The sequence below is a fragment of the Octopus bimaculoides genome, chromosome 29, assembly GCF_046866305.1.
Source record: "Octopus bimaculoides isolate indiv1 chromosome 29, ASM4686630v1, whole genome shotgun sequence".
Lineage (NCBI taxonomy): Eukaryota > Metazoa > Mollusca > Cephalopoda > Octopoda > Octopodidae > Octopus > Octopus bimaculoides.
Window position 1 is genome coordinate 17,528,411 of NC_142956.1, and position 14,369 is coordinate 17,542,779.

At 40.8% G+C, this 14,369-nt stretch overlaps 1 protein-coding gene across 2 annotated transcripts in view; it reads left to right on the top strand.

Annotated features, from left to right (window-relative positions):
- Window positions 1-14,369, top strand: part of LOC106874965 (uncharacterized) — a 73,284-nt gene that overhangs the window by 56,010 nt on the left and 2,905 nt on the right. For both annotated transcript variants that reach the window (XM_089344910.1, XM_089344911.1), the window contains 2 exons: window positions 10,475-11,119; window positions 11,948-13,222. In XM_089344910.1, the coding sequence (XP_089201036.1) occupies window positions 10,475-11,119; window positions 11,948-13,222 (1,920 nt within the window). The remainder of the gene's footprint in view (window positions 1-10,474; window positions 11,120-11,947; window positions 13,223-14,369) is intronic.

Below are 14,369 nucleotides of genomic sequence, written 5' to 3' on the forward strand. Positions count from 1 at the left end.
CATATTTTATATATATATTTTATATATTTTTGCTTAAGAAATCTTAAGAAGTTCGAAACATCGAGAGAACGTGAAACAATTTGTTTGCAACTTCAGAACTCAAAGTAGATAAAGCTATAAGTAATCCTTAAAACTATTGGCTCAAGGCCTGGAATTTTGGGGTAGCAGACTGGTCAGTCACATCCACTCCAGTTCTTGACCCTAAAAGGATGAAAGGCAAAGTCGACCTCAGCAGAATTTGAACTCAGAACATAAGGACAAACAAGATGTCGTTAAGCATCTTAATGAACATGCTAACAATTCTGTCAATTTACTACCTCAATGGCCCTCCATCGGTTATGGCAACGAGGGTTCCAATTGATCCGATCATGATATTAACCCGCGGCTCATGAAATTAATGTGCATGTGGCTGAGTACTCCACAGACATTCTTTTACTTGTTTCAGTCATTTGACTGTGGTCATGCTGGAGCACCGCCTTTAGTTGAACAGCTCGACCCTAGGACTTATTCTTTGTAAGCCTAGTACTTATTCTATCGGTCTCTCTTTTGCCGAACCGCTAAGTTACGGGGACGTAAACACACCAGCATTGGTTGTCAAGCAATGATGGTGGGACAAACATATATACACACATGATGTGTAAAGAAATTTTGATTTAAGCCTCTTAATGAATTCTTTATACTGAAATATATATTGAAGACGATAAATATGTTCATTTAAATTTATACGTTTTTGCGTCGTAACTCCTTTATTATTATTAATATAACCAAAAGGATCGATTCTTGAAGAGTCTGCATACCTTCACTGTCGTTTTTTTCTGCTATTTAGGTGATGATTTTTTGAGTTAGCTTACCAATTATTTTTGTTGGTAGTTAATTTATAATATATTGATACACACATACACATATATGATGGGCCTCTTTCAGTTTCTGCCTACTAAATCCACTCACAAGGCTTTGGTCAGCCCGAGGCTATAGTAGAAGACACTTGCCCAAGGTGCCACGCAGTGGGACTGAACCTGGAACCATGTGGTTGGTAAGCAAGCTACTTACCACACAGCCACTCCTGCCTGTGTACTTTTAACATAGTTCTCAGAGAGATTTAGTGTGACACAAAGTGTAACGTGAAATAAAGAGTCTAGCTCAAGGACGTAATACGTTGCTGGGAATTGAACTCGTGACCATACAATCAAGAGCTAAACACCCTAACCACTAAGCAACAGTCACAGCTGGAGCATCTTTGAACATATTTCTACTGGATCAAGACTCACCTGACAATATATAAATGTATAAATTGTTTTTAATTGAGGCGCTTGCGGTACGGGATGTGCTGGTGTATCCCAGGTAACCTTCACAACCTCTCCCTCCCACCAACGGCATTACTCTGTTGTTTCTCTGTACTTGAAGCAGATAATATTGGATTCAAAATACCCTTTGAATAAATTTGATTTTAGGGGGCTCACTTCAAGAGCTGTATTCCCTCGCGTTCGGTAAAAAAAAAATTCAAAGGTTTCTCACGAGACAAAAGCCCGATGGGTATGGCTGTGTGGTAAGAACTTTACTTCCCAACCAACCACATGTTTCCGGGTTCAGTCCCACTGTGTGGCACCTTGGGGCACTGCCTTTAAGAATTTTTTGATGACTTGCCCCCAGTACGTATTTTTGTTAAGCCTGGTACTTATTCTGAGTTACAGGGACGTAAACATACCAACACTGGTTGTTAGCTATTAGCAGGGGACAGACCCATCCCTCTCATATATATGAGGAGTTTCTCTGAGTTTCCGTCTATCAAATCCACTCACACAGTTTTGGTCAGTGCAAGGCTATAGTAGGAGACATTTGCCCAAGGTGCCATGCAGCGGGACTGAACCTGGAACTGTGTGGTTGGGAAGCAAACTTCTTACTATGCCTGTGCTTAGATATAACTACAATGCACATCATCAGTTCAATCCCTACCTCAGTCCCTATTATCTTTTTATCCATCAAGGGGTGAAAAATTAAGGACCTCAAAAATACATATGTTTTGTTGTAATTAACTTTGACCATTAGCTAATTAACACTTAGAAGTGAATGCACATCATCATGATTGTCATCATCATCATCGTCATCATCAACAGTATTAAATGAAAGAAATTGTTATTATTATTGTGCAAAATGTTTTTGTGGCCAATGAACAAAGAGTTATTCTTATCATTATTATAACTATTATTATTATTGTTGTTGTTATTATTATTATTATAGCTATTATGGGAGTGGCAGGGTGGTTGATTAAAACTAATGGGGTTAATTTAACTGTCCCACCTACCAAATTTCTCGCCTTATGCCATTTTGAAAATTATTATTATTGTGGAGGCATGTGGCTTAGTGGTTAGGGTGTCAGCACCATGAACGTAAGATTGTGGTTTCGATTCCTGGACCAGGTGACGCGTTGTGTTCTTGAGCAAAACACTTCATTTCACGTTGCTCCAGTCCACTCAGCTGGCAAAAATGAGTAACGCTGCGATGGACTGTCGTCACGTCCAGCTGGGGAATACATATGCCATAGAAACCGGGAAACCGGGCCCATGAGCCTGGCTAGGCTTTAAAAGGGCGCATTTATTTTTATATCATTATTATTATTATTGAGTGAGAGAGCAGTGCATGCCATCAAAGTGACACTGGGGTAAAATATACGAAGCCCGTCTGATAAGGGTACACCAGGCACATGCATCACAACTATATGTGCGCGACATGGTGATCTCATATCAAGATAAACAGCGCATGACCTCGCATGTGGGGCCCAGTTAGAATTTTCTTCAGGTCGAGTAGCCCGTCCCGCTCAAAGGGTCCCTGAATAAGGGCTGTTTAAGGATGTTGAGCAAAACACCCATGTTTCCAGAGATGAATTATTCAAACCCCAAAGAATTCCTCTCAACACATGGCTATGATGCTTCCCCACTACTTCTGCTCGTGATCAGAGATGCACATATCATCAGCCACCAAGGGACATGCTCAACTGGTTAAGGTCAAACAACTGACAAGCAAATCTGTGGTATTGAGCAGAATATTTGCTGTAGCCCATCTTTTTATACCAAGACCAAACAATTTTACATGATAACACTTCCAATCAATTAAGATCGGAAGCCATGAGAGCCACTGCCTGGTACTGCATCCGGGCTGACATATCGTCAGCCACCAAGGGACATGCTCGACTGGTTAAGGTCAAACAACTGACAATCAAATCTGTGGTATTGAGCAGAATATTTGCTGTAGCCCATCTTTTATACCAAGACAAAACAACGTACATGATAACACTTCCATTCAATTAATATCAGAAGCCATGAGAGCCACTGCCTGGTACTGCATCCGGGCATTTATTATTATTATTATTAAGGCAACGAGCTGGCAGAATCGTTAGCACACTGGAAGAAATGCTTAGCTGCATTTTGTCTGTCTTTATGTTCTGAGTTCAAATTCTACCGAGGTCGACTTTACCTTTCATCCTTTCAGGCTCGATAATTTAAGTCCCAGTACTAGGGTTGATGTAATTGACAAATCCCCTCCCCAAAATTTCAGGCTTTGCGCCTGTGGATTATTATAATTATTATTATTATCAAGGTGGTGAGCTGGCAGAATCATTAGGACACCAGGTGAAATGCTTAGCGGCATTTCGGCCATCGCTACGAGTTCAAATTCTGCTGAGGTCGACTTTGCCTTTCATCCTTTCAGGGTTGATAAATTAAGTACCAGTGAAACACTGGGATCAATATAATCAACTAATCCCTTTCCCCCAAAATTTCAGGCCTTGTGCCTATGGCGGGGATGTGAGTTCGAGTCCACAGCTGGCCACCTACACTTTTCTCTGCAAAATAGGGATAGTTTATCCTGTTCAGGCTATATTATTAGCATTATTCTGCGATTAAGAATTTAAACATCACTTCTTTAACTTACTATTATTATTATTAAGGCGACAAGCTGGCAGAACCGTTAGCACACCTTGTGAAGTGCTTAGCGGTATTTTGCTCATTGCTACGTTGTGAGTTCAAATTCTGCCGAGGTCGACTTTGCCTTTCATCCTTTTGGGGTCAATAAAATAGGTACCAGTTGAACAATGGGGTCAACGTAATTGCCTCGTCCCCTCCCCCAAAATTGCTGCCCTTGTGGCAAAATTTGAAACCATTTTTATTATTAAGGCCGCGAGCTGGCAGAGTCGTTAGCACGCTTGACTAAATGCTTAGTGTTATTTCACCTGTCGCTACATTCTGAGTTCAAAATCTACCAAAATTGTGGAATAAAGCAAAAATGAGTTGTACCTGTAACTCAAAGGGCCAGCCTTGTCACACTCTGTGTCACACTAAACCTCCCTGAGAACTTACACCAAGGGTATATATGTCTGTAGAGTACTCAGCCACTTATACAATAATTTTATGCGCAAGCTGTTCAGTTGATCAGACCAACTGGAACCCTTGTTGGCGTAACCAATGGAATGCCAGTTTATAGATATCTATGTTTGAAAAACAGGTTTTTTTTAAAAAATTTTTAAGGGTTATGGACAGAGGGATCAGCTGCCCTTAACTAGTCTCTCTCCTTGTGAGTGTGTCTTTTGCTTGCTTCAGTCATTGGATTGTGACCATACTGGAGCACCACCTCGACGTGTTTAGTTGAAGAAATTACCCCCAGTACTTATTCTCTGGTACATAATACTATTGGTCACTTTTGCCAGTCTGCTTTGTTAGGGAGATGTAAACAAACCAACACCGGTTCAAAACTTGTGGAGGACAAACATGCATACATATATATATATTTTTTTTTTATTAAGGGCATTACTACACATAAATGCCTCATGCTATGAGGGACTCTAAAAGTCAAAACTACCATAATAAATACTGCATTCGGTACACTGTATTTATTGTGGTAGTTTTGACTTTAAGAGTCCCTCATAGCGTGAGGCATTTACGTGTAGTAATGCCCTTAATATAAATAAATATATTTATAGGGAATGATTAATAAATTTTTCCCTTATAAGGTTTTTGAAGCTGACTACTTGATAAATTCTTATAAAGATTTTATCCTATTTTAAAATTTTATGTGTGTATATATATATATATATATATATATATATATATATATATATATATATATATATATACATATATATATATATGTATATATAATAATAATAATATTAGGGATAAAATCCAAAATTACAGGTAAAAACTCAATTTATTAAAAATTAAAATTAAATTAAGTTTCACAATATAGAATGTATATAAATATATAGCTTTAGGGAAAAGAACAGTGGATTTTCATCGATGAGTTCATAAACCTTGGTTCTTTTCCCTAAAACTTTATATATATATAAAGTTGTTGTATATTGTCAACTTAATGTGACAATCCCAATAAGGGAATATACTACTGCTGTTTAGCCCTAGGAAGCTGGACCGCTTCCTGTCGGCCTTGACACATTTACTGTGTCCTTATGTTTGCGAGGGGGAGACAAGCTCCTCCACCCTGCCTAGCCTGCATTCAGGGACATGTTTCTGAGTCCTTGCTCGTCATCAGCCTGAAGTAGCATGACCAGCTGGATGAAGAAGTCTGTCAACCTCTCGCAAACATATATAATTACAGTGAAATATATTCACTGATATATATATATATATATATATATATATATATATATATATATATATATATATATATATAGCCACTTAAAAAGCATCCAGTATACTTTGAAAAGTGGTCGGTGTTAGGAAGGGCATCCATCCCTACAAACCAAGCCAAAACAGACCATGGGACCTGGGGCAGCCCTTGGCCTTGCCAGTTCCTGTCAAGATGTCCAACCCATGCCAGCATGGAAAACAGATGTTAAATGATGATGATGCTGATGATATTTGTATATATTATATTAAATTTCTAGTATACACATTAGCATTTCACGAAATCTGTCATGAATTTTTATGGTGAAAATTTATATACTGACAGATGGAATTAGCCTAACAATTAAGCTTTTGAGCAGTCACTACTGACAATGCCTACAGACTACAGAATAGGCAAAAACTAGGCCTGGCCTGGTGATTCTAGAGAATTCTCCACCATGACGGCATGGTGCAGTTACCTCCCCTGTCAGTGTGTGTGTGTGTGTGTGTATATATATATATATATATATATATATATATAACGTTGACCACTAACGTGGACATTCAATGTGCTAGAAATAGATCACATCTTGTGTCTATTAAGACCTAAATTGTTCTCAACATGAAATATAGCGGAATACCAAAACGTAAGTGGGCAAGACATCTAAAATCACCGAAAAAAATCATTATTAAACAAGGGCCGGTTTCAAAATTTAACAATCTTACCAACTGTCTATTTCTCTTCAGCCTGATTTGTAATGTAACCATAATCCTCAGAACCCTATACAAAGTTGCCCACCGCCATAGGTGCGCGTGTATATGGTTCTGCTAATTACAGCTTAATGGTAAAATTCAAAAGTCTTCGTTTTGGCGCACTAATTCCAGGAATATGTCTGCAGAAAATATTTACTGCGTCGCATATATCCAGTATGAGAACTCGGTAATGGTTAATATATCAAAAAATAGGGTAAAAAATCATATATATACATATATATCTTTCTCTTTTTACTTGTTCGGTCATTTGACTGTGGCTATGCAGGAGCACCGCCTTTAGTCGAGCAAATCGACCCCAGGACTTATTCTTTGGAAGCCTAGTACTTATGCTATCGGCCTCTTTTGCCGAACCGCTAAGTTACGGGGACGTAAACACACAACCATCAGTTGTCAAGAGATGTTGGGCGGACAAACACAGACACACAAACATATACACACACACACACACATACATATATACAATGGGCTTCTTTCAGCAACGTGGAATAAAGTGTCTTGCTCAAGAACACAACATGCAGCCCGGTCCGGGATTCGAACTAACAACTTCACGATTGTAAGCTTGACGCTCTAACCACTGAGCCATGCGCCTTCACGTATATATATATATATATTGTGCTCTTTTTACAGCAATAAAAGTTTTTTTAACTTTTTATTATTCGTTTCTTTAAGTAATGCAATAAATTTGTGTTCAATAAAAATTTACTTAATAAACATTTATATACTATAAAAGTTATTAAATGCAAAAATGGCGTTACTTCTGCTGTACCGTTATATATATATATACACACACACACACACACACATTTCAGGTGGGCATCTTTCAGTTTCTATCTACCGAATCCTTTCACAAGCCTTTGGTCAGTCTAGGGATATAATAGAAAACACTTGCCCAAGGGGTACTGCTCAGTGGGACTGAATCCAAGGCCACATAGTTGGACTCTAGCTTCTCAATCACAGCCATACGTGTGCATGTGTACACATACATACACACACACACATACATTCATACAGATGTATACACACACACACATTCATGCTGATATGTATACACACACACGTTTGTACGTATATGTATACACACACATTTGTATGTATATGTATACACACCTCCATACATACATACATGTATGTATACACAAACATTCATACATATATGTATAATCAAACATTTATATGTATATGTATACACACACATTCATGCATATATGTATACACACACATTTGTACGTATATTTATACACACACACATTTGAATGTATATGTATACACACCTCCATACATACATACATGTATGTATACACAAACATTCATACATATATGTATAATCAAACATTTATGTGTATATGTATACACACACATTCAAGCATATATGTATACACACACATTTGTACGTATATTTATACACACACACATTTGTATGTATATGTATACACATCTTCATACATACATGTATGTATACACAAACATTCATACATATATGTATAATCAAACATTTATATGTATATGTATACACACACATTCATGCATATATGTTTTCACACACATTCATGCATATATGTTTTCACACACATTCATGCATATATGTTTTCACACACATTTGTACGTATATTTATACACACACACATTTGTATGTATATGTATACACACACATTTGTACGTATATTTATACACACATTTGAATGTATATGTATACACACCTCCATACATACATACATGTATGTATACACAAACATTCATACATATATGTATAATCAAACATTTATATGTATATGTATACACACACATTCATGCATATATGTATACACACACATTTGTACGTATATTTATACACACACACATTTGTATGTATATGTATACACATCTTCATACATACATGTATGTATACTCAAACATTCATACATACATGTATGTATACTCAAACATTCATGCATATATGTATAATCAAACATTTATATGTATATGTATACACACACATTTGTACATATATTTATACACACATTTGTATGTATATGTATACACACCTTCATACATACATGTATGCATACACAAACTTCCATACATATATGTATAATCAAACATATGTATATACACACACATAATATGTGACTTTGGTGTGTGGTTTGAGGTAGATTTGGCTGTTGTTTCTATGGAATTGACTACAGAAAGGTCCCCTTCCACTAATTGGCTTGTCGTTGTCATTATTGGTATCATCGTTGCTTTTGTGTTACAATCTTTGGTTGGTCAACAGTAAAAAGATTTAATTTTCAGTAGTTTTATTCAGTTCTAGATTTAAGAGATGAGGAATTATTTACATTATTTACATTTGACGGATATTTGTCCTCATCTTGTTTGTTGCTAACACAATGTTTCGGCTGATATACCCTCCAGCCTTCGTCAGGTGTCTTGGGGAAATTTCGAACCTGGGTTCTCATTCCTTACGATGTTACTATTATTATTATATTATTATTATTATTATTATTACTATTATTAATCAGGTCGCTGCCGTGAATCAAACTCGGAATCTTGGGGTTAGTAGACCGCGCTCTTAACCACTATGCCATATGCCCACAGCAGCGACCTGATTAATAATAGTAATAATAATAATAATAATAATATAATAATAGTAACATCGTTAGGAATGAGAACCCAGGTTTGAAATTTCCCCAAGACACCTGACGAAGGCTGGAGAGTATATCAGCCGAAACGTTGTGTTAACAACAAACAAGATGAGGACAAATATCCGTCAAATGTAAATAATGTAAATAAAGTAGTTTTATTGTTTAGTATTTATGTTCTGTGTGAAAAAAATTTCTGTCTTTTGCTGATCGATCGCTCTGCTGTACCTTTGGTGGTAAATGAAAGCATTTTCCTGAGCAAAATACAATCACTTTTTAGTAGTGTGTCTATCTGTAAGCGTGACAGTGAATCTGTAGATGTGACAATGTATTTTTAGATGTTTGACAATGTATTTGTAATTGTGCAACAGTGTTCCAGTATTTGACGTTTGTGGTATTTGAAAATGTGACAGTGTCTGTATTTGACATTCTTGGTAGGTATGTGACAATATTTGTAGATGTGTGGAATAGTTTGGTAAATGTGTGACAGTGTCTCTATGTGACATTGTTGGTAGATATGTAACAGTATTTGTAGATGTGTGATAGTATCTGTATGTTACATTGTTGGTAGATATGTGACATAATTGGTAGACAGGTGACAGTGTCTGTGTAGATGTGTGACAGTTTATTTGTATATGTGCAACAGTTTGTGATGTTGTTGGTAACTGTGTAACTGTATTTGTGGATGTGATAGTGTGTCTGTATGTGACATTGCTGCTAGATACGTGACAGTGTATTTGTAAATGCGTGACAGTCTGACATTGGTCGTAGGTATGTAACTGTATTTGTAGATGTGTGTCTGTAAATGTGACGTTGTTACAGTGTATTTGTAGATAATATGTGAAAAAACATTTGAGCGTGGCCATTGCCAGTGCTGCTGGACTGGCTCCTGTGCTGGTGGCATGTAAAAAACAACATTTGAGCGTGGCCATTGCCAGTACCACCTGACTGGCCTTCGTGCCGGTGGTACGTAAAAGCAGCCACTACACTCTCGGACTGATTGCCGTTAGGAAGGGCATTCAGCTGAAGAAACTCTGCCAGATCAAATTGGAACCTGGTACAGCCATCTGGTTTCACCAGTCCTCAGTCAAATCGTCCAACCCACGCTAGCATGGAAAACGGACGTTAAACAATGATGATGATGATGATGATGTGTCTGTGACATTGTTGCTAGATAAGGCAGTGATTTATAGTTGTGATGGTGTGTTTGTGTACAGATATCTGATTGTGTATCTGTAAATATGTGATAGTGTATCTGAATTTGTCAGTGTGTCTAGCTGTGCAGATGTTACAGTGTCTGTGTGTGTGTGTGACAGTATGTCTGTACATGTGATGACGTACCTGCATCTTGATGTATGTATATGGGTGTATATTTCTGTTTTTGTGTACATCAGTGTGTGTGTGTGAGTGTGTAAATATATGTATATATACTAAAAGTGACCGTGCTAATGTTCTCTTTCAATATATTCACAGGTCAAGGAGTCGTTCCAACAGTCGTTCATACTCCAGGTCGCCGAGGTCGTTGTCAAGGTCACCATATCGGTCGAGGTCGTCATCACGGTCACGTTCCCGCAGCCGATACAGATCCTCGTCGCCATCAAGGGGCGGGTCGTCATCGTCGCGGTCGCGGTCCAGCTCCCGCGGCCCTCCGCCAGCTTCGTCGCGGGGCCGACGCTACAGGTCGCGCACCAGGTCGCGGTCCCGTTCGCGCTCCTACACGCCAGCACGCAAGTACTCGAGGTCACGGTCGAGGTCGCGCTCGATGTCCCGCAGCCGGTCACGGTCGCGCTCTCCACTGTCTACCTTCTACCACCACCACCATCACCATCGCCACTCCCGCTCTCCTGGACGCAGCAGAAGAAGCCGAACGCCCCCTTACCGTAGCAGGGGCCGTACCCGATCCCCTCTGGCCCCTATTTCTACCAGGGACCCATTTTATCGCAAAGATTGGTCTCCATCTTACAGCCGTAGTCTACGATCCACAGCTGCCCCAGCAGGGGCCAGTACTGCCAATAGCAGCAGTCATGGGCCTGGTAAACGCTTCTCCCCACCTGAAAGACCATTCCCACCCCGCTTTCCCCACTACACACCCCCTCAACGGCCAGAAGACTACTACAGGTGAGGATTGTATTAGTTTATAAATATGTTATTTATATATATATCCCTTTTACTCTTTTACTTGTTTCAGTCATTTGACTGCGGCCATGCTGGGGCACCGCCTTTAGTCAAGCAAATCGACCCCAGGACTTATTCTTTTGTAAGCCTAGTACTTATTCTATCGGTCTCTTTTGCCGAACCGCTAAGTTACGGTGACATAAACACACCAGCATTGGTTGTCAAGCGATGTTGGGGGGGACAAACACAGACACACAAACATATACACGCACATTGATATATATAGCGAGATCGTTGCCAGTGCCCCTGGACTGGCTCTTGTGCGGGTGGCACATAAAAGACACCATTTTGAGCATGGCCGTTGCCAGTACCGCCTGACTGGCCTTCGTGCGGGTGACACGTAAAAGCATCCACTACACTCTCGGAGTGGTTGGCATTAGGAAGGGCATCAAGCTGTATAAACTCTGCCAAATTAGATTGGAGCCTGGTGTTGCCATCCGGTTTCACCAGTCCTCAGTCAAGTCATCCAACCCATGCTAGCATGGAAAGCGGACGTTAAACGATGATGATGATACATATATACGACAGGCTTTGTTCAGTTTCCATCTACCAAATCCTTTCACAAGGCTTTGGTTGGCTTGGGGCTATAGTAGGAGACACTTGCCTGAAGAGCCATACTGTGGAATTGAAACCAGAACTATGTTTTTGGGAAGGAAAATTAATTTTTTGTTTCTTGTTTTAAATAATTTCCTTTTACCAAAATTTTTTCTAATTTTGCCCTTTTTTTTCTACCAATTTTATTCATTTTGTTTTATTTATTTGTCTTTGCAGATATGACAGCCACGCCTACGAAGATTATTACAGAGACTACTTCTCCAGATATGCGCCCCACACCACGTATCCTGCACCTTCCACCCTCACGGCGTCTGCTGCATCTTCAGTTGCAACCGGATACGACCGGCCATACTACGACATGCGAGGTCGGCCGGTGACCCAACCGATAGCCCCCGCCGCTGTGAACGCTGTCGTCGGAAGCAACTCTCCTCCAAACCGACCGCGCAAGAGACCGGTGAGTCGGAGCCCGTTGCGCCGGGAGAGGACCCGCGACAAAGGCGACAGCAAGACTGGGAAGTCGGCCGCAGGGGCCGAGCCAGCGGCTGCAGCGAAGCCGACTAAGGAGAAGACGAAGAAGGCGAGCAAGGTGGTGGACGAGGACGGCCACCATAAGAGGCTGGAACGGAAGAGGGAAGAGAAGGCCGAGCGGCTGGCACGGGAGAAGTCCAGTGCTGTAGGTTTGGTGTCCACAAAGAAATCCACGTCGAGGGCAGGAGAGAAGGTTCTGTCAAAGGAGAAGAAGAAAGCTGAATCGAAGAGAGTGAAATCGGAGAAGGCTTCGGCGTCAAAGAACCCTTCGGTGCCGTTGGATATGTATGGGAAGCAAGGGTCTGAGAACTTGAAAGACGGTGGGTGCCCTGTAAATACCAACAATCCCGGCTCCACTGCAGCGACTGCTGCCGGTGCTACCAACACCACTGCTGTTTCCAGCGTCGCTGCAGCCAAGCGAAGAGAAGCAGCGGAGAAAACGGTTGGCGGGGCAGCGGGCAAGCGAATGCAAGAAACCCACGTTGATCCGCAGGCTGTGGCATCTAATCCGAAGATGGTTCACCTCACAACGCTGGCGGATGCTAAAGAGACGGCTCACGTCGGCGACACCAGAGCAGTTGCCGTTGCGTCGTCATCGTCGTCGTCACGTGCTGTGGTCACTGCTGCGTCTGCAGCGGCTTCGTCTGCTGCAAAGCTGAAGCGAAAGGCTCGGCTGCAGCAGCAGCCCGTCGAATTGACACAGAAGGGCTCCGTCGGACCTTCAACGGAGGACATAGAAAAGGCATTGACGTCGAAGAAAAACCGCAGGGACGTGTCCGCAGCGGAGAAAGGACTACAGGAGGCTGAGTACGGCAGCAAGGCATTGGAGTGGAGTGGCCGACATGAGTCGGACATGATGTTGCCAGCCCCAGAGCTTTCCAAGTGGGAGAGGGACGACTACGAAGTGCATATGGAACCAATGAAACCAAAGAAGAAACCACTGGAACGGAAACCGCTACCAAAGTAAGTCCACAAAACTTTTTTATATCTGTTTTATACACCATACACTACAGCAGTGGTTCCCAAACATTTCTGGGCTACCCAGGCCATATTCCCAGTGCCCCCACCCCAACTAACCATCGTAAGTATAGACCTCTTTCAGAAGCAAATTCAAAGCAACTGTCATCATCATCATCATCGTTTAACATCCGCTTTCCATGCTAGCATGGGTTGGATGATTTGACTAAGGACTGGTGAAACCAGATGGCTACACCAGGCTCCAATCTGATCTGGCAGAGTTTCTACAGCTGAATGCCCGTCCTAACGCCAACCACTCCGAGAGTGTAGTGGGTGCTTTTACGTGTCACCCGCACGAAGGCCAGTCAGGCGGTACTGGCAACGGCCATGCTCGAAATGGTGTATTTTATGTGCCATGAAAAAGAACTTAACCTAACAAACCCATTATTTTGTTGTTTTCACATGAATCGTTACCCCTTTATCACCCCACTTTTTTTCAACGCCCCCTTGGAACTTTCCACTGCTCCCAGGAGGGCAGTACCGCCCACTTTGGGAACCACTGCACTACAGCAAACACTGTGTTATATACACTCTATAAAAACTGTACACTACAACAGACATATTATATAGACTGTACACTCTGTTTGCCCAATATATTACAGCAGGCATAGTTATACACACTTTACATATATATTGTATTATATACTCTGCACACTGTTTAAATACCATACACTGCAGTAGGCACTGCGTTATATATATATATATATATATATATAGGTAAGTGATAGGTTTGCCTCGATCCTTCAGGGGTAGTCTGAAGCATCCAAGCAACCAGGGGATGTTTAAATCCGGAGGCACTCCTGGGGATCACCTGTATGGGTACTGTCTTGGGAAGAGGGCATCCAGAGGCAGGTAATTTATTGCTTAAACCGTAGTTTATGTATTTATGTGGAGAATGGAGCAACAAATACAAGAAAAAGCAATATTGTTGGACTAGATAGCCGTTGTTTTATTACGTGGAACTTGTGTAATGAGTCAATGTGGAGGTTGAGGTTATGTAATGAGTCATTTTGTATATTATGCAATAGTCATTTACGTACGTATATATATCATCATCATCATCATCATCGTCGTCGTTTAACGTCCGCTTTCC